The sequence below is a fragment of the Dermacentor silvarum genome, chromosome 1 (assembly GCF_013339745.2).
Source record: "Dermacentor silvarum isolate Dsil-2018 chromosome 1, BIME_Dsil_1.4, whole genome shotgun sequence".
NCBI classification, from domain to species: Eukaryota; Metazoa; Arthropoda; class Arachnida; order Ixodida; family Ixodidae; genus Dermacentor; species Dermacentor silvarum.
Window position 1 is genome coordinate 392864362 of NC_051154.1, and position 19875 is coordinate 392884236.

The 19875-nt window shown below is 46.3% G+C and overlaps 1 protein-coding gene across 1 annotated transcript in view; it reads right to left on the bottom strand.

Moving 5' to 3' along the window:
• Nucleotides 1-9177: 9177 nt before the first annotated feature.
• Nucleotides 9178-19875, bottom strand: part of LOC119446428 (uncharacterized) — a 43430-nt gene continuing 32732 nt past the window's right edge. The window contains exons 5-7 of the mRNA XM_049663369.1: nucleotides 15708-15775; nucleotides 9522-10509; nucleotides 9178-9192 (exon numbers count right to left, since the gene is read on the bottom strand). Coding sequence (XP_049519326.1) covers nucleotides 9178-9192; nucleotides 9522-10509; nucleotides 15708-15775 — 1071 coding nt within the window. The remainder of the gene's footprint in view (nucleotides 9193-9521; nucleotides 10510-15707; nucleotides 15776-19875) is intronic.

The window sequence follows — 19875 nt, forward strand, 5'->3', positions numbered from 1 at the left end:
TAACGTCCCTCAGGGCTGTGTTCGTGGGCCTCTGTTGTTTTTATTATATATTAATGATAATGTCTCTTACATTCCGGTGAAAATTAGACTTTACGCTTATGATTGTATCATTTATACAGAAGTAAAAAGTGTCTCAGATCAACTACTATTAAGAGCGCGTTGCAATAAGCAGCATTGTTTCAATTATGGCAAATATCCTTTAACTTTGAAAAAGCTATTAATGAGGATCACTCACAAAAAGAATAGCTTACCGTTAGGTTACAGTACTAATGGTGTGACACTTGCAGATGTAACAGAATATAAATATCTAGGGCTCTGGGTCACAAACAATCTTAGCAGGTAAACATATTGATTTCATAACGTGCAACGCTTTTGGCTAATTGTTTTTCTTATCACGGGTGTTGCGGTTGTCTACTCCATCTGCCCGCCTCCTTGCTTGTAAATATATTGGATTGCCTACCTCAGATTATGCGGCTGTCAATTGGGACCCATTCACTAAGACTAACATAAACAAAGTAGATAGGGTTCAAAAGAGTGCTGCTCGATACATATATAATTACCGACGTACACCAGTAACACACTAATCAACGCTGGCCTGGCGGCAGTAACTGAGCAACATCATTCTGCGCGACTTAAATTCATGTACCAATTAATTAAAGGACACTACAGAACTTAAATCACCCATTTACTTCTTTTTTCGTCTGGGTATGCGACCTGACAACGAAATCAGCTAAGCTAACCGAATGAATTCTGGCTCAAGGAAAAAAGAAGAAAAAACGAAGAAGCAGACAGGATAGGGCGTCAAACTGTCAACTAGTTTTATGTCTTGCATATTACTAAAATAAAGCTATTTCCAAAAATATGCGCACAAAGACATGGCGCAGCATGTGTTACAAGCTACCTTACTGCGCTATCTAAAGACGAATATTCACTTTTGTAGAGGGAAACAGAAGGCACACTGATACAACCATCACCCTTCTTCCTTATGTGACACGCCTCGAGCACTTCTCTGATTTTTCCTATCACGCACGTGTCATCAAACCGTGCAGCACAGTCATGCGAGGCACAATGGGACGGCAGGTGTTAAACCACACCATTTTTATTTGATAAAGCATGCTCCCTTAGACGGTCATTCACACAGTGGCCTGTTTAGCCTATATACGACTTGCCACAGCTCAACAGAATTTCGTATACGACGCCCACCATGCAACGCAGTACCGGCTTACTGACGTGCTTCTCTCCGCACGAAGGCTTAGCCTTTTGGGAAGAAATGTGAGCGCAAAGCTTAGACAACTTGTTAGGGGCCGAGAAAACCACCGGAAAGTCATGCCTGTTAGCAACTTTTTTTCAAATTGTGGGCGATTTTGTGTATGTAGGGCAAAACCAGTGGTCTCTTCTTCTACATGACCTCAGGCTGTCTGCTGCAGCCTTTCTCTTTCTGAAGCAAAGATTCAGCCACACGGGTTATTACCACCGAAGGAAACCCGGCTGCAACCAACCTCAAAATCTGTAGCTGAAAACTGTCGCTTGCAAAATTTCTTTAAAGCAGACCTTAGACACAGTGTCGCGATAGCTCTTTTCACTGTTTTTGAGTGCGCGGAATCATAAGGCAGAAGGGCCGTACTGGCGTGGGGGCTGTACCTCCAGCACGTATGAGTAGTGTTTAGTGGCAGGTTAATTTTTAAAACTGCAACTGATTGTCAAGCGGAAGCTCATGCGTAAACCTTAAGCATTTTCCATGCTCTCATGAAAACAGATAAGTGATTCACATCGTCACAAACACTCAACGGGCTAGAAATATGTTACATAGAACAGGAGCTACACACGACCCAATGCAAGTACCCTCGCGCTGCACATATAGCACGTCGTTAAAAGATACAAATGTGCTACTTAGGTAGAATTCAAGCAGCGTCAAAAATTGTCAATCGATAAACCACAAGAATTCATGAAACCAGTGCTTTCATTATGCTCAATACAATCTCTGACGCGGGGAAGAAGTTCATTGTGAGGAACAGAGTAACGTAAGTGCTCAACATCAATGCTAAAAGCATAGCTAAACCCACTTTCGGTACTCAGGAAATCGGCCACCACACCTGAATTTTTTTATGGCAAATGGGTCATCATAGTTAAGCTTTTTAGGTGCTTGAGCAAGATGTGACTAACCTGTAGCTGCCAAGTGCCCTACAGGGCACTTGGCAACGCATTCAACACGACTGCTTTGCTGGTGGCTGTTATGATAAACGTTCGCCAATACTTGTTGCTTCTCTAGTGGTCGGTCTCGTCCGTCTATAACGTACCACCTGATTATTCTGCGATCCTGCAATTTGCTGTGCCACCGCCGTGACATGTTCTTTTGTTCACTTCTCAACAACTGATTTCACCCCCTAAACGACAGCTGTGACGGTTGTTATCCTGTTAGGAACATTTACACCTGCGAGGTTCCTCCTAGCTGAGCCAGCAGTTGAAACATTCCCGAAGAGCGAAGGATGGGCGCTGTGAACTTGTGAGGGCATCTTCTAACGTAGGACAGCTTATGAACGTGGGCCACGGCAGCCTGTTGTTCAAATTGACAAAATTGAACACTCGGAGACAGGCGCGTAAAACGAGCATTGTGTACTTTATTTGCTGGTGTAGGTGCCACTGCGCACGATAAAACAGGTTGTGTATGCTCGACATTGCACACGTAACCACTTTCATCAGTGGCGTCAAGGTAAGAACTGCTTTTGTCGAAAACCAGTTTCTGGTGGCCATGAAGTATGAAGTCTTTGGCTATGTGATGTAAAGCGACTATATGAAAAACGGCACACTTCTGGTGCTTGGTATCCGTTCCTTCTGCACAGACTTTGTGCGGCCACAAGTTAAGATCGAATAAAAACGCAAGCGTATGCAAGTTTCTGGTGGCCATGAAGTATGAAGTCTTTAACTATGTGATGTAAAGCGACTATATGAACAGCGGCACACTTATGTTGCTTGATATGCCTTCCTTCTGCACAGACTTTGTGCGGCCACAAGTTAAGATCAAATAAAAACGCAAGTGTATGCAAGTTTCTGGTGGCCATGAAGTATGAAGTCTTTGACTATGTGATGTAAAGCGACTATATGAACTGCGGCACACTTATGTTGCTTGATATGCCTTCCTTCTGCACAGACTTTTTGCGGCCACAAGTTAAGATCAAATAAAAACGCAAGTGTATGCAAGTTTCTGGTGGCCATGAAGTATGAAGTCTTTGACTATGTGATGTAAAGCGACTATATGAAAAACGGCACACTTCTGGTGCTTGGTATCCGTTCCTTCTGCACAGACTTTGTGCGGCCACAAGTTAAGATCAAATAAAAACGCAAGCGTATGCAAGTTTCTGGTGGCCATGAAGTATGAAGTCTGACTATGTGATGTCAAGCGACTGTATGAAAAGCGGTGCTTGATGTCCCTTCCTTCTGCACAGACTTTGTGCGGCCACAAGTTAAGATCAAATAAAAACGCAAGCGTATGCAAGTTTCTGGTGGCCATGAAGTATGAAGTCTGACTATGTGATGTCAAGCGACTGTATGAAAAGCGGTGCTTGATGTCCCTTCCTTCTGCACAGACTTTGTGCGGCCACAAGTTAAGATCAAATAAAAACGCAAGTGTATGCAAGTTTCTGGTGGCCATGAAGTATGAAGTCTTTGACTATGTGATGTAAAGCGACTATATGAAAAACGGCACACTTCTGGTGCTTGGTATCCGTTCCTTCTGCACAGACTTTGTGCGGCCACAAGTTAAGATCAAATAAAAACGCAAGCGTATGCAAGTTTCTGGTGGCCATGAAGTATGAAGTCTGACTATGTGATGTCAAGCGACTGTATGAAAAGCGGTGCTTGATATCCCTTCCTTCTGCACAGACTTTGTGCGGCCACAAGTTTAGATCAAATAAAAACGTAAGCGTATGCAAGTTGCTCTAGTGACTAGGTTAAAAAAAGTGGATGGTGATGTCAGCGAACACTTCACGTGTCTATGGCATGCGTGCACTGTAGCCAGAGAGAATGAGAGCGACAGGTGCTGGCATGACGCTGCAAAAACAGGTAAGGCGACGTCGACGCCGCAGGGTGGAAATGCGAGGACCGGATCTGGCGTCAGCGCTGAGCTTCTTCTGGAGGCCGCCTGCTCGTACCGCTCAGCTGGCAGCTCCGGCGGCCATTCGGAATGAGCTGCGGATAAAATTATGGTCAGCCCATCCGCGTGAATCTTATGCCTCTACACAAGGACAATTGAACAGGAGTAATAATGGTAAAAATAAACAAGCTCGAAAGCGGACTTTTGTTGTAGTAGTGATTCTAAATGTTTGGGTGAAACATTATGCTTGCTCACACGCATGCGCGTGAAGCTTGAAAAAAAGTTTCGAGTGGGATGAAAGTTGAAATATGTTGTAGTGATGCTTCGAAGGTACCAAAAGTGTCGTGTGCGAGCCGTTGGACTCACACGATCCGTCCGCGGACACACCCGCCCTTAGAGAGGTACCCATTGCTTTTCGATGCACACTTTACGCAGTCTCGGGTTCTAACAAGATCAGCATCAAGATCGGTGCTTGTGTTCGGAATATTCACTAGCGCTCTTTCATTCATGTTGCATTAAGTCTGTTTTCCATTCTCTGCACACACGTTTCTGCTTTTAAATTTGCCTTTAATGAACGCGCACTCCTGTACAGGCGGCTTCAAAGGGAAAAAAATGTTTTGAGGCAGAACGTTGGAGAGGTCGGTTTTAAGGGAGTGAAGTGTATTAGCGACGGCAGAGATAAACACGTGTGTGATAAACACCGATTGGCGAAATGATTCAGCAAATTACTCTAAGTAGTTTGATAAATTACTTCAGCACTCTGGACGTTTCTACTTCTGAATTTTGACTAACACCACTTTTGCAATATTTGTCTCCTAAGTCTAAAAAACGCACTGGTCTTCTCGTCTCGCGCTCGCCTTACTGTAATAAGTATGCCAAGGCTATTTTCAACTTGTTTTTACTGTGTATTATTTGTGTTATATCATTTATCAGTTATGTAATTCATTGTAAAGACAAGGTCAACGCTAGCAGGTTGGGGAGAAGTTTGTTTTGAAACATTTGCATCTTTCCTTGTGGAGCATGTGATGTTTGTGCAATATCTCATGTGCGTGAAAAACAAATATCGAAAGGGTGAAAAATGCAATCACGTAAATGTTTTTGATGACTGATTACTACGGCTGCCTAATTCTCGTTCAGCAAAGAAAGGAAAATAATATTTCATGACAAAGGCTACAGAAGTTTCCACAGCTTGCGCAAGAAAGAGATGCAGTATATCCTGCTCTAGTAATCGCAACATACTGACTCAGCCCAAAGACGGGAAGCATGAATCCTTGCACCATACTTGGAATGTAGTGAAGCCACATAAGAGCAAGTTCCTGAGAAAAAAAATACTATGTATTTTAATACCTAAAAAAACGTTTTTTTTTCTACAATACATCTCGCCTTAAATGTATGTTCGTGATACACATGCTCACTAAAATAACCACGCCAGAATAATTATCCAGTTCACCTCGAGACTGAAAATAAATTTTGCCGAGCACGTGGTCGCGGCTTCAATTCCCGGTCGCGGCTGCCGCGCAGCGAATGGTGCAGGACACCGAACATTCGTTGCTCGCTAATTAACCTCAGTTGGCCCAAGTTAATCCGGACCACTCCATCGCAGTGTCTCTAATAGTCAGTGCGTTGCACTGAGACGTTAAGAGGAAGCTTTAGCTCGGGCCCAACTCTGATGCCGCCTATTCAAATACATGTAAATAGCAGAAACGCTTTTCTGAGAACCCCTAGACCGATTTCAATGAAACGTGTTGCATTTGAGAAAGAAAGTCTAATTCTAGTGACTGTTGGAAGCGGAATTTCGATTTAGGGCCCGAATATTTAAAAGGAACTTTCAAAATTTGGAAAGTTTGAAAAAAAAAGCACAAAGTTTACAAATTCATAGCTCTGCACCAAGTACAGATATCGCAGTTCTGTAAGCTACATCCATTGGAACATCCAAAGGGGACAGATTTCATGTCACTTTATATCTTACGCGAATTTGTTACATTGTTTACAGGGATTTTGTAAAAGCTCTACTCACGTCTTGCACTTGTTTATATAGAGCTATGCGTAATATATCAATTTTGTCCGATTTAGATGCACTGTTAGGTGCAATTTACAAAACTTTGATATCGCTTAACATTGTTGAGTCACAGAGTTTTAAACATGATAGTTTGGTTTTTTGAGGATTTGCGATTTTTAATAACTTTTAATAAAACATTGACGGCATAAATCAAAAACTCGCTACCAGCAGTCACTAGATCTTATCTTTTTCTTTTAAATGCAACAACCTCATCAAATTTGGGGCAGTGGTTGCCGAGAAAAACGATTTCTCCTTCACCATTTATTTAGATAACAGCCCCAGAGCTAAAGTTTCCTCTTAAGAGGAAGATTTAAGCTCCCTGCCAACTCCGAGACCACGTATTCAATTCAATTTAAAGTTGCTTTAATATATACATACGCCTCAGTTTTCTGGTCAGCCTAATCTTGCAAAACGCAAAATACTTTTATCTGAAAGCCGCTGAATCGAAGTGAAAAAGAAATTGTTGCGTTTGAGAGAAAATTAAACTAGTGATTGTAGAAGCTGAATTCCGACTAAAGAGCCAGGTAATTTCACGAAACTTTTCAAAAGTTTACGAATTTGCAACTCTGCATCAAAAGTAGGTATCACATTTCTGTAAACTATCTGTTAGAGTATCTTAAGCGGACAAATCGATATATGAATTTACACCTTACGCGAAAACTTTACATTGTTCACATTTGCCAAAGCCCTACTGAAATTTTTCTAAAGATCTGTCGGCCTAAATAAAAAAAATTGATCTTCAGTCACTAGAACTTAACTTTTTCTATGAAATGCAACAAGCCAATCCGAAATAGGTGAAGTGGTTATCGAGGAAACTTATTTCTTCGTTCTCATGTAGTATTTGATAGGAGCTACCGACCTAAAGCTTTCTCCTAAATCCAATCAATCAGCCAGTGAATCAGTAGTGGTCCCGTAGTCAAAATTGAAAGGTAATCTTGTCACGCATCTAAAATTAGCAGGAATCTACAATGGAAACCCATACGCGTTTCTAGGGGGGGGGGGGGGGTCTAAGTAGGTGGAGAAAAAATCGTTCTGGTCCGCTGACTGAACTCGGGTGGTTGCTCTATCACTCAATACACCAGTGAAGCAATCAGTGAATCAGTCACTCAATTCGTAATACTCCTAATTAATCAGTAAAACAATCAGTAAAGCAATCATTCAAACGAAGAACCAACCAATGTGCCACGGTCCATCGGATAGATCGACGCCACTGCAACGGTGAAGAGCGAAGCTTGCCCGACAGTAAGCGCATGTCAGAACGACGGGCCGCAATGGCGTTTTACTACGGCCGTCAGTTTGCCCTGGCACATCCAAACTTCACTGTGCCCTGTAATTTTTCTGCGTATGTATTGAAAGGTGCGGCGGTAAATTCAGCAAAGAATGAGGTGCAGCTTGGCGAGCTCGCTCATTAAATACTCCTCGCTAGGGACATAGAAACCGGACTTATGGTTATAGGAGCAATAGCTGCTATAATGTAATAGAAACATGTGAATATAGGCGCACCGACTGGTTCAGGCAATGTGTATATTTGGTAAACACTAATATGTGGCAGAGGATCCATCAGGTGGACGGGACCGTGCATTTGGTTATGATAACGCTAATTCTTTAAAAATTGTACCTCACCTGGCATCTTGGATTCTTACTTGAGTTATCATTGCCAGCGTTTACGTGCCGTCTTTTTGCAGTATGTCGGCAACTGCGACATATCGCGATCAGCACCGCCACATGAAACTGGTAAGACATTTCACATTGCAAAACATGGGCACAACGCTCTTCTGCCAGGCTTCGTTCAAGCTGTCAGGAGAAATAGCTTTCGTCGACGACTTGCAAGCTTTCGTTGGCATAGCGATAGCGCCTGTGTGTGTCACCTCTTCCTTCGTCCTTGTCTCTTTCACGCGCTATAAGCCTCACGTTGGCATGACGTCACAGCGTTATTTCTCGGTTCCAAGGTTGGCTACATTTCTTACACAGATGCGCACGGTTTCCTGAACAAACTTTCATTGGATAAGAAGCACTTGTCCTGCGTTCTCGTGATGTCGCCTTCGTGCATTTTAGAGCTGCTTACATTTGGTTCCGAACTCGCCCCGGTGTTTACCTTCCGTACGAACATCTTCGTTAAACCGACTACCCGACCCGAGCGCCAGTGTGCGAGAACGTAATCGTTAGTGGCTACTAATAGCAACGGTTTCAGGACAGAGATCGGGCTTAATAATCGAGGATTAGGTTGAAATAAATTTCCTTATCACAGGTGCACATACCACGCTAAATCTGAAAGCACGAATTTTACGCATCTGAACATAAAATTAGTAGGCCAATGGAACAAAACATCTACATGTTACGCTTGCCCATTACGGATCGTTACTCTCATAACTCCGTCACGAGGATAAGCGCGTATAGTAAGGTTTTCAACAATTGCATACCTGCTTGAGTAGGCACGTTTGCACGAACTCGAGAAACGGTTTGCAAATTAAGCTGTGTGTACTGATACGATAGGCAAGGTCCCCAGAGGACCACAGACTATCTCAGAACGAATATTTGTTCCGAACTGCCTCTATCAAGAATAGTATCAGCAAACGTCTAATAAATAATGCAACATGCGCGGATCGAACCTGCAGCTCGCAGCGAACTGCTGCGGTAAATAAATTTTGTTGTTGCACACCTATTGGTATCGCTGAAGCACTTGGCACGTAGGACATATTGGGCAGCCCATTGTCCAGACTTGCTGGCAGATGCGGCATAGCTCTGGTGGGGGGTAGGTTGGCATGTATGCGAGCCGATAGGCACGTGGAGGTGGCAGCCACGGTTGCCAGGCGCTCATGTAGGGCAGCCTCGGCGCGGGAGCCACTTGGGGCACCCGAACCCGGACAAGGATCTGCGGAAATGCCTGCAGATGACAACAGAAAGCGCGACGATAAAAACAGCAGCTTTTGGAGTTCGTACATCAATGAGCAATACGCGCCCCTATATTAACACAACAAAGCGGTGATAAGGGTGCAGTAAGTGCCCTAATACGGGCATAAATGTCTCATCAAACGAAGAAAACCTAGAAACAAAAGGCATGCATAGAACTCCATGTGGTGTTCTATGTAGTGTTTAGGGAGGGATGGGGAAAGTTAAACATTGCGCTCTCTATATCTCCGTGATGGGTTGGTCACTTTCGAAAAATTATATGTGCGAGAATATATTCACTTAGGTGCATCGTACTCAGTCCACTGTGGTTCCAGTTTTGATAAAAATGTATTGCAGGGCCCTTATGATATACTGGATATTATAGCTAAGGCAGTTAAACGTACGCACTGGTGGTATCTGGGCTCTGGTCATCTGCGATGCGTCATGCAATGGCTTTCTGTTGCCAGTGGGAGCCATGCTCACCCTGCTAGTGGGCAGGCGCTGACTGTGAGACAGCGTTGCCGTAGGAGGCGACCGGTTTGCCATCTTCGCCACGTCAGTGGGCATGTGCGGCCTGTCAGACCGCGTTGCCGGCGGAGGTGGTCGGCTTGCCATTTTTGACATGCTAGTGGCCATGTGCTGGCTGCCAGGCAGCGTTGCTGGTGAAGGCGACTGGCTTGGCATGTTGGCCACACCAGTGGCCACGTGCTGGCTGCCAGGCAGCGTTGCTGGTGAAGGCGACTGGCTTGGCATGTTGGCCACACCAGTGGCCATGAGCTGGCTGCCAGGCAGCGTTGCTGGTGAAGGCGACTGGCTTGGCATGTTGGCCACACCAGTGGCCATGTGCTGGCTGCCAGGCAGCGTTGCTGGTGAAGGCGACTGGCTTGACATGTTGGCCACACCAGTGGCCATGTGCTGGCTGCCAGGCAGCGTTGCTGGTGAAGGCGACTGACTTGGCATGTTGGCCACACCAGTGGCCATGTGCTGGCTGCCAGGCAACGTTGCTGGTGAAGGCGACTGGCTTGGCATGTTGGCCACGCCAGTGGCCATGTGCTGGCTGCCAGGCAGCGTTGCTGGTGAAGGCGACTGACTTGGCATGTTGGCCACGCCAGTGGCCATGTGCTGGCTGCCAGGCAGCGTTGCTGGTGAAGGCGACTGACTTGGCATGTTGGCCACACCAGTGGCCATGTGCTGGCTGCCAGGCAACGTTGCTGGTGAAGGCGACTGGCTTGGCATGTTGGCCACGCCAGTGGCCATGTGCTGGCTGCCAGGCAGCGTTGCTGGTGAAGGCGACCGGCTTGGCATGTTGGCCACGCCAGTGGCCAGGCGCCGGCTGTCAGAAAGTTCTGCCGATGGAGGCGACCGGATTGCCATGTCCACCATGCTAGTGGCCAGACGCTCGCTGTCAGACAGCGTCGTAGATGGCTCAGGACTACGGAACGTAGGCTCGTTGCGCGAGGCCTCCCGTTCTCTGGTGGTGCAAGAATTCCGAGCGGCACTTATTGCATCGCCTAAAGGGAATTTAAAGAGCTTGTATTGCGGTGAGGTTAGCCTCGAAAAAGTAACCGGAATAATTAATAGCGAATATGTTGAGCTCTCGTAACCTCATTGATTCTACAAATGAAACAAGTCCAAAGTTAAAGATCCTGATTTGGCTTCACAGACGCACATAAACTGTCAGTGTTTTAAGGAGCTTCGGAATAATATGCATTAATGAAGTCCTTTAGCTTCCTGATGTCCAATGAAATGACAGCGGCAATGCTTTTTTGCCCACACGTACGTGCGCGCGCGTGTTTGTGCGGCGATCCAGAAACCTCATTAGCTGAGTGTTTAAATGATATAGTTAAGTGCACAAATCTACGTGTACGGACATGCGTGTGGGTAAATTGGCGACTTATTCATGTATGTGTGCCGTGAAAGACCACTTGAAGTTGCTTAAATGCACAGGTATAACGCGTGCGAGGTGGCTATTTACAAGCTACATCCTAGGATGATACGTCACCTAGTCATTTTGAACGTTTCCTAAGGGGCGTGTTTTGTCGTTGGTGAAAGTAAAATGCCTTCACGCAGGTTAGTGTCCCTTTTCACAAATACCATTTGGTAACTAATGCTGTAAAAGACAGGCTGGTTGGTTGCTAGATTCTCGATTCATGTTACCAGCCCAATATAAACGGTACACTAACTGATGACGCAGACACCACGGTATGCATTCGGGTCATATATGTATAGCACCTCTCTTATCAGACATATCCTTAGCCTGATGTGACAACCGCATAAAAGCGAATATTGTCGCGGTAAATGTGGCTAAGATTTTGCGATACGTGAAAGAGTATCACGTAAGATTTTATATGAATGTCACTGTAGAGTACAGCCGTGCTGCAAATGCGGTTTTAGAAGTATTTGAATCTTCTGCGGTTGGTGCAGGTACTGCCTGGAGTTTTTAGACTTCCGGTAACTGTTGTTTTAATGAAAGCCACGTGTTCGCTGCACAAGCATCGGATAAGACAGGAATATTCTTGTATGATTCTGTCAGCTCCAAAACCGTGAAGAGAGTTATTGCAATAACCTGCTTGCGTGCGGTTCCTAAATGGCGCGAGCAGCAGGTGTCCAATAGTGAAAGGCCAAGTTGAGCACCTTAGAAAAGCATAAGTTGTTAAAAGCATCGTGAAAAAGATGAAATCATGAATTAAGTCGCGAAGGAGCCAGAAGAACTAGGCAGCCTTCATACGTGCACCTAAGAGAGTGCATATGCAGGTTTCCTAACCAGCACTGCCCTGCAGTACGACCGGTGGTGGTCGTGGTGCCTTGCGTGCAAAACGCGGCGTCCCGGCTATGTTCACAGCTCCACAAAAGGCGGCGCGCACGCGCCCGGTCATCAATGGCGCGAAAAGAAAGGCTTCGTGTAAAAAAAAGAAGCACTACGCCCTTTGTTGCGTGTAAAACTGAAGTGGTGTATAAGGTATGCCACCCTCGTATGGCAGTTGCTATATTGGTCTACCGGAAGGTGCCCCAATGGTGGACTGAGAGACCACACCACGTGCATGTAGAGGCCACAGCAGGGCCAGGGCATATTCCAGATTACAGCCACAGATGTCCGCGTAGCCCGTCTTTGATAACACACGTGTCCTACGCCTGCTTAAACCAGAACGAATCGAAGTGATCTTCGGTACATTCGACATGAGAAAAACAAAGTGATAACTGCATTCATTGGCCCTGCTTCCGTTCGCGTAACAAAGTAAAAAATGCAGTACCTTAAAGACTGAGTGCCCCGCATGCTCATTAATAGTGCAGTCTTTTTTATGGTACCGGCTTTATGTCGTATTTTGATAAGTAAATTTCACTTGCAGTCAGCGCTGTGGCGCCTGAGTCTTCATTTTGTGTACCGCTTATACAGGGTGTTTTTTTTTAGCTTCACCAAATTTTTTTAATTAAAAAATGTAAATCTTGGTCACGTTATGTTTACCATTCGATTGTAAGGATTGGCGGCCTCTAGATACAGAGCAATTTCCGCACTTACGTGCGTAATTAGCGAAGTTACGCTGATTAACTTTCTAATTATCAACAATAGGCGGCTACAGCAAATGAGTACTTTGGGGCCCGTCCTCGACACTACCTAGCCCAACGGTCAAATTTTGGATAGCGGAGTTCATGTGAGAGCTACGCGAACAATTAGTTCCCCTTGACAGGCTGCTTGAAACTGAAACTGGTCGCAAAAAGAGCGTCTGTGTCGTCTATATAGAGGGGCTTTAATGTCGTCGATGTCGCCGCCCCCCTGCCTTTCGTCACGTCTCCGACGTCACCGCCGGTCCGGCCCAACGAGCAGTTTGCGTTATCTCCTTGCTGTCTGCGGCGTTGGCCTAACGCTTCAATGCCGGCCAGCCGCCAAATTCGTCATTCCGTCCGGCGCCACGTTGCGCTGTAGCGCCCACCCCGCTCCTCGGACTTTCAGATACTACAGGCACAGCGTCATATCAGTCTGTAGCGTTGACTGCGAACGCCGCAGATAGCAAGGAGATAACGCAAGCTGCTCGCGGACCGGACCGGCGCTTACCTCGAAGACGTGACGAAAGGCTGGGGGGCGGCGACATCGACGACACAGACGCTCTTTTTGCGGCCAGTTTCGGTTTCAAGGAGGCTGCCAAGGGGAACTAATTGGTCGCGTAGCTCCCACACAAACTCCGCTATTCAAAATTTGATCGTTGGGCTAGGTAGTGTCGAGGACGAGGCCCAAAGTACTCATTTGCTGTAGCCACCTATTGTTGATAATTCATTCAATCAATCAATCAATCAACTTTTATTTCCTTTGGATAGGAGGAGTACGGGACTAAAAGCTTGAACAGCTTGACGAGGTCCCGACCCCGTTACAGTTGGCAAAACAGCAGGATGACGGTCAGTCATGCACGAAGAGTTCACATAAATCGACGAGTATTACATAACATCGCGTAACACAAAATTTGTAACAACGCGCGAAACAATAGAGCTCATTTTCATAGACTTGAAATGGCATGAACATAAAAAGCAATGATCGACAAGAACAGGGACAAAAATTCAAAAGGATGTGCTATTCCTGCGAACAAATAAACTGGGTGAAGTGTTTAATGAGACAATTTTGATTACACGAAGGATCAAAATCTTCATGGTTTAATAAGTTTAACAGGGAAGGTAGCTTGTAGGAGAAGGATTGTTCACCATAAGTAGTTCTAGGGGTGGGTACAGTGCACATTTCTTTGTGCCTGGTTAGACGAACACTTGTGTTTACTTTTAACTTAACAAGATTAATTATGGTATCGGTACCATACTTAACAAAAGCTTTATAACACAACATCAGCGTATAATTATATAAACAGAACACTGGAAGAATTTCGAACTTTGAATAAAGAAGTTTTGTAGAAGAAGCATAATGCGCAGCAGCAATATGGCTCTTTTCTGCAGCAAATACAGCTTGCGCAAATTTGTTACACCTGTAGTACACCACACTATGCTGCATTACTGCAACAGAGAGGACACTAATACATTGTAGATCATAATATTCACTTTTGTAGGAAGAATACATCGGGTACGTGCAAGCACACCAATGGCAGATGACATCTTTGAATGGAGGTTTTCAACATGTATATTCCATGTAAGGTGCTTTGAGAAATGTACTCCAAGGGTTTTAACCGAATCAACCATTTCTACCTGATGAGAGCCCAGAAATAAATTCAGCTTCTTTGTCAGCGTTTTTCCTTTAGGCGTGTACAAAATAACTTGTGTTTTTGAAGGATTTATTTTTAAAGAATTCACTGAGGCCCAGGCAGCTAAGTCAGATAGCGTTCTGTTAGCCATCGCTTCTCTGTTTCCAAATTCCCTGTAATAAAAAGTGTCGTGTCATCAGCATACGAAACGAATGTTGCGTTGTCTGTGCAGTGTACAATGTTATTTATGTAAATCAAAAATAAGAGTGGCTCTAAAATACTTCCCTGTGGCACACCAACAACTACCGGCTTCCTTGCAGATGTTTCATTGTTTGTATCCACAAATTGTGTCCTATTTGAAAGATAGGACTCTGGAAGCGCATGCGCTGTTCCACGCACACCATAGTTCTCATTTGCGAAGAAGGATGGTATGATCAATTAGGTCAAATGCCTTGGAAAAAAACAAAGTTTCTGCCCATTATGAAACAAAACATCTGGAATAGCTGAAATTGAATTAGGCTTTAACAAAGCATTCAATTTGCGCCAGATTACATCACTTTTTTGATTGGCCGGGTCACTAAAAATTCCCACGAAATAAGCATCCTTGGCAACCCTAAGCTGATTGGTGAGACTATTTCTATATTTATTGGAATCCTTGAGCAGGGCTGGATCTCTAGATTTCACAAATCGAGCATACAGGGCATGTTTGTATTTAACCATACGAAGAAGCTCAGGTGTTAGCCAAGGTTTTCGTGCTTTGGATGGCCGTGTCATTTTTTTCATAGGGAAGTGTTCATGGTAAAGAGCTTTGAAAGTGGAAAGTTAATTAGAAAGTTAAATAATTAGAAAGTTAATCAGCGTAACTTCGCTAATTACGCACGTAAGTGCGGAAATTTCTCTGTATCTAGAGGCCGCCAATCCGTACACTCGAATGGTAAACATAACGTGACCAAGATTTACATTTTTCTTATTTTAAAAATTTGGTGCAGCTAAAGAAAACACCCTGTATTGCACTGACATGAACCAAGAATCCATTGGTAACAACGAGGCTAGGCTATTATCATAAGTGTACAGAATGTATTTGGCTTCAGGTCAAAGCTTCTTCTTTCTAAGTTTTACGTGCCAAAACCAGTTCTGATTATGAGGCACACCGTAGTGGAGGACTCCGGATTAATTTTGACCACCTGTGGTTCCTTAACGTGCACTACAACGCAAGCACACGGGCGTTTTTGCATTTCGCCTCCATCGAAATGCAGCCGCCGCGGCCGGGATTCGGTCCCGCGATCTCGTGCTCAGCAGCGCAACGCCTTAGCCGACTGAGCAACCGCGGCGGGTTTCAGGTCAAAACAGTTTCATCACTAACGTGGTAACATCGAGGCTAGGCTAATATCGCATGTGTACAGCATGCATTTGGCTTCAGGTCAAAGCGGTTTCACTGCTAACTTACTCCAAACTTAGTTTCTGCGCGGAAATAAAATGAATGATTTGAACTCACGTGGTAATGTCCGATTTCAGCTTGAGCAGAATTCTGCAGTTCGGATGTGGGGATCCATTTTTTGACTCCTGAAAACCGGCAGGAGAGAAAAGGTGGCGATTGAAGACTAAGTGAAGAAAAGACCAGTGGTCACCGTGAAATTGAGAAAAACGAAATTTTATTTCGAACGCAGCACCCGCATAAGCAGCTTAAAAAACATTCTTGCTGAACCGATGTCTCGGTGAATGCAATTAGCATTGAAGCAATGTAGCGGCATACCGTATTGCCAACGCCGGAACGCATAAGGTGATTACGACCGGGCTCCTCCCTTGCGTATCCCGCTAGATACGCAGCGCTATTTAACGCCGCCGCCTCTAATTCCGCGCATGGCGCGTGTGTGAGCATAAATCCAGACACGGTTGTCTAAATACATTTGGTCCAGCACTAGAGAAAGTTTAAAGCATGGAGGAAGGAAACAAAACAGGAGAGGCCCTGACGTCACTTTTTTGAAGCCGGAAGTGCAGCCATGTTGGTGTGCCACCTCTCTTTGCGCCTCCAATCAGGGGTTCTGCATCTCGCCGGAGCAGATGGGCGCGAACTTTGAACTTGCATCGTTACGAGCCGCCGGAAGTGTGTGCTGCCGACGCGCGTCAAAAATCCTTCGAAACTTCTGTAGCAGTTTTAGTGAAGCAGACACGCTCTTGTGTTTTTTCGTGGCACGTTGAAGAAGACGACGAAGACCCGCGCCGTGATTGCTTGAGTGTATCTGTTGCTGGTTGAGTCACACTTACAGACCCAAAACCCAACTTTCAAGCTTACACACAACACTCCAAAGTCAGCTTTTCTCGCGAACAAAAGGTGCTGCGGGTAATACACCGGCGGAAAAATCTTATCTCACTTTTCAGAGACCGAGAGCAGCAGCGAATGCTTCAGGAGCGCGGTTGCCATAACAACGTTGACATTTGGTGCACCCGTCCCAGTGACCCTTTGCGGAAAACAGCACGTGACTTCCCCCACACCTTCTCCAATACGTTCGTGCTGTCCAGGGCCTCTCCTGGGGTTTCCTTCCTCCATGGTTTAAATGATCTTTTTGTAATTGAAGAGCGGCAAAATAGCCAGTCATCCAAGTGTGCGGCAAAGAGGTTCATTGAAAAGCGCACATACCCAGAGTCACATATACCCGGTGATCAAAGCTGCTTCGACGGTTGGTTCTGAACCCTGTTCCCTCAGCACGGATGTGCTACCCGTTAGACCATGGAGTGAGCCAGGTTGGAGGGAAAACGGTTAGAGACATAGATAGCCCGCGGAATGTGCAAGAAGTGTACCTAAGAGTGCTAATCCCATTAAATTGGCGGCAGAAACCATCGAAGATCGCCAATGTCAGCGATAGCTTTGTGGGTGACCTGGTGCACATTCCCATGCCATCCGTGAGTGGGCACCACAGCAGATACACCAAGTGGCAATCGCACTGCCAACCACGATGGGAAATGATACCATGATAGTATTTTATCTTGTTTTAATCCCAACACCCAAGTTGAAACTTCGCCTGAAACATATCCTGGGTCCAACTTCGTTGCAATGGCTATCAATCAAGCGGCCACGCTCGATTTGTAGTGTGTTGCGGATAGGGCGCCATCGATTTAATATATGAAGGGCTACATACACCTTGCGTCACCTTGGCACGTCCATCCTGGGGGACTGACCAAGAATGGTCACATACCACTGTCACTTAAGAGTGGCCGAACTTGTCTGTCCGAGCTGGTACCCAGTGGCACATACGCGGTCACCCAAGTCGCCTACTAGGTCAGAGTGCAGCTAGTAGCAAGTTACGTATTTGGGCACATACTCAACTACCCCAGTTGCCAGTTCGGGAAGAGAGCAGCCAGGCCTAAGTTCATTCGCCTGTCATGAACGGCCAGAAACATACAAGCCGCGGAGAAAGGAGAAAAAACCGACGAAAGCTATCGCTCTACAAAGCAGAGGCTATAGGGACCTGTAGCTTACAAGAGGGTGCTACGATGACCTCATTTATCACCCCAGCGTCACCGACACCTGCCGTTGGGGAGGCCGAAAAAATGAGGAGGCATTAAAAGCTAAAAGGACCCACGTTTCATCCTTCGTCTGTGTCATGTACCGTGCCTTGCCGAATGTCACTTTGGCGATGTTCGCGATTCTAATTCCGATGGAAAGCATGCCGAGACTTGTGGAGAATGCATACTTTGACATTTTCACACCTCGGACACTCCTGCGTTGTGATACGCAACGGTATAGTGTGTCATCGTGCATCGCGCCCAGCCAAGCGTGTGTTCTGACGCGGTTGTCAACTGAGGCATGCTTCAGCGCAAGGTGCCTATGGACGAGCACTGTCAAAAAAGATAAGTACCAAAACTAAACTTGTAAATGTCTTCTAGGTGCGTCTCTAAGGAGGGTGCCAACCGTGCAAGGACTGCTGCGCGGCTCGCAAGTTTACGGCGGGCTCCAGTATTTTGCTGCATCTTCGGCGATTGCTGTCCACTTGCAATGTTTGCACGGAATGATGAGACTCACGGCCAAACACTGGTTGCGAATCTAATCCTACCAAATGGGGCATGAGAACGAACGTCGAAGTTTAGCCCGTAAGGCGAAGCATTCACAGCGATAGCAAAGTATTAGACAACTACACGAAGTAAGTTACGTAGTTTAACGGCCGTATAAATTGCAGTAAACCTTCCCTAATTAGTTAAATTAACAAGCACGGTGCCACGTGCACACAGTAAACTCTACGACCGCGAGCACTGGCTGCCACAGCGCTGGCGTAAGAAGAGCGCCCGGCAGCGGTCAGAACATTTCGCGCAGCCTCTCGCTTCCACCCGTCTCCGAAACCTGAGATGACATGGGGTCGTGTTCTGAAACGTTCCACTTCGGCGAAATTTCTTTTTTCGCTTTCAGGCGCGCGCTGATTGGCTGGTTGAGCAAAATTGAAGGACGTCGGGCTCAACCATCCAATCAGCTCATCCAATTTTGCTAATAATCGCTCGCCTGAAAGCGAAAAAGAAATGTCGCTGAAGTGGAACGTTTCAGAATACGGCCCACGCCCTCCGACAGCAGCCATCGCAGGATGAAGGCACCAGGTGTCTCGGCTCGCTCAACGTTTGCACCCACCCACCGCACATTGTCTGCAAGATGGGGCCGCGCGTGCCGCGCATGCGCTCAGCCGTGCCATGAGCCGCCAAGGTGAAGCTAGAGAAGACAACGCACGCTCCTAAATTATTGCGATAACAAATATACGCACACTCGAAGCAAATATTTGCCGTCGTCGTGATACTCCACATCAAGTCCAAGTGCGATAAGATACTATCGCGCTGTGGGTGTGAGAAGAAACGTGCGAGGTGAGCTGAGAAAGATGGTGGCTTGATGCACGCCCCGCGCGCCCTATGTTGGAGATCGCGTGATCAAGCGCGAGAAACCGAGGGCGAGCGCGTGGCAACGTGACCTTGATCAAGCGCGCGTTAGTGAGAGAGGAGTGGGGCGTTCGCATCCTCCTATAGCCCAGCCGTGTCCAAGCATGTCTTAAATATAAAATGAAGTATATCCTGGGATTTTGTGAGCTCGAAACACGATCTGATTACGAGGCACACCGTACTCGGAGACTCCGGATTATTTACGTGCACCAATGCTTGGAGCACGAGCGTTTTCATATTTCGTCGAAATGCTGCGGCCGGTATTGAACCCGCGACCTCGAGCTTGGTAGCCACACGGCTACCGCAGCGAGTTGCGCATGGCTGTCATCGCCGCTGAGCGCATATGCAGCTGCGCCATGTCCTTGAGATAATGTGCGACAGGTGCAAAGGCTGACATGGCTGGTGTTACGTCTCAAGACAGCAACGCACATTCTTTGGGTGTTTGCCCGAGGCAGCCCCTTTCATCAGCGCCGTCCAGACGGCGACAGTGCCCGACACCGGCCATGACAAGCTGACCGACACGGAGATTTTAGATGCCACTGATTGATGCGAGGGGTCATCTTCGTGGAATTGCTACCGTGGGAACGGCGACGACTTTGGTTTCACAGATTGCCACGTGCTTGCCTCGTATACGGCGGTGAGCGCGCGACATTGGAGGCGGAGGCCGGCGGGCGGAACGATGCGACGTCATGGGCGGGATATTGCGAACGGCCGACGATTATGACTGGCCGAGACAGTGATCAGATTCC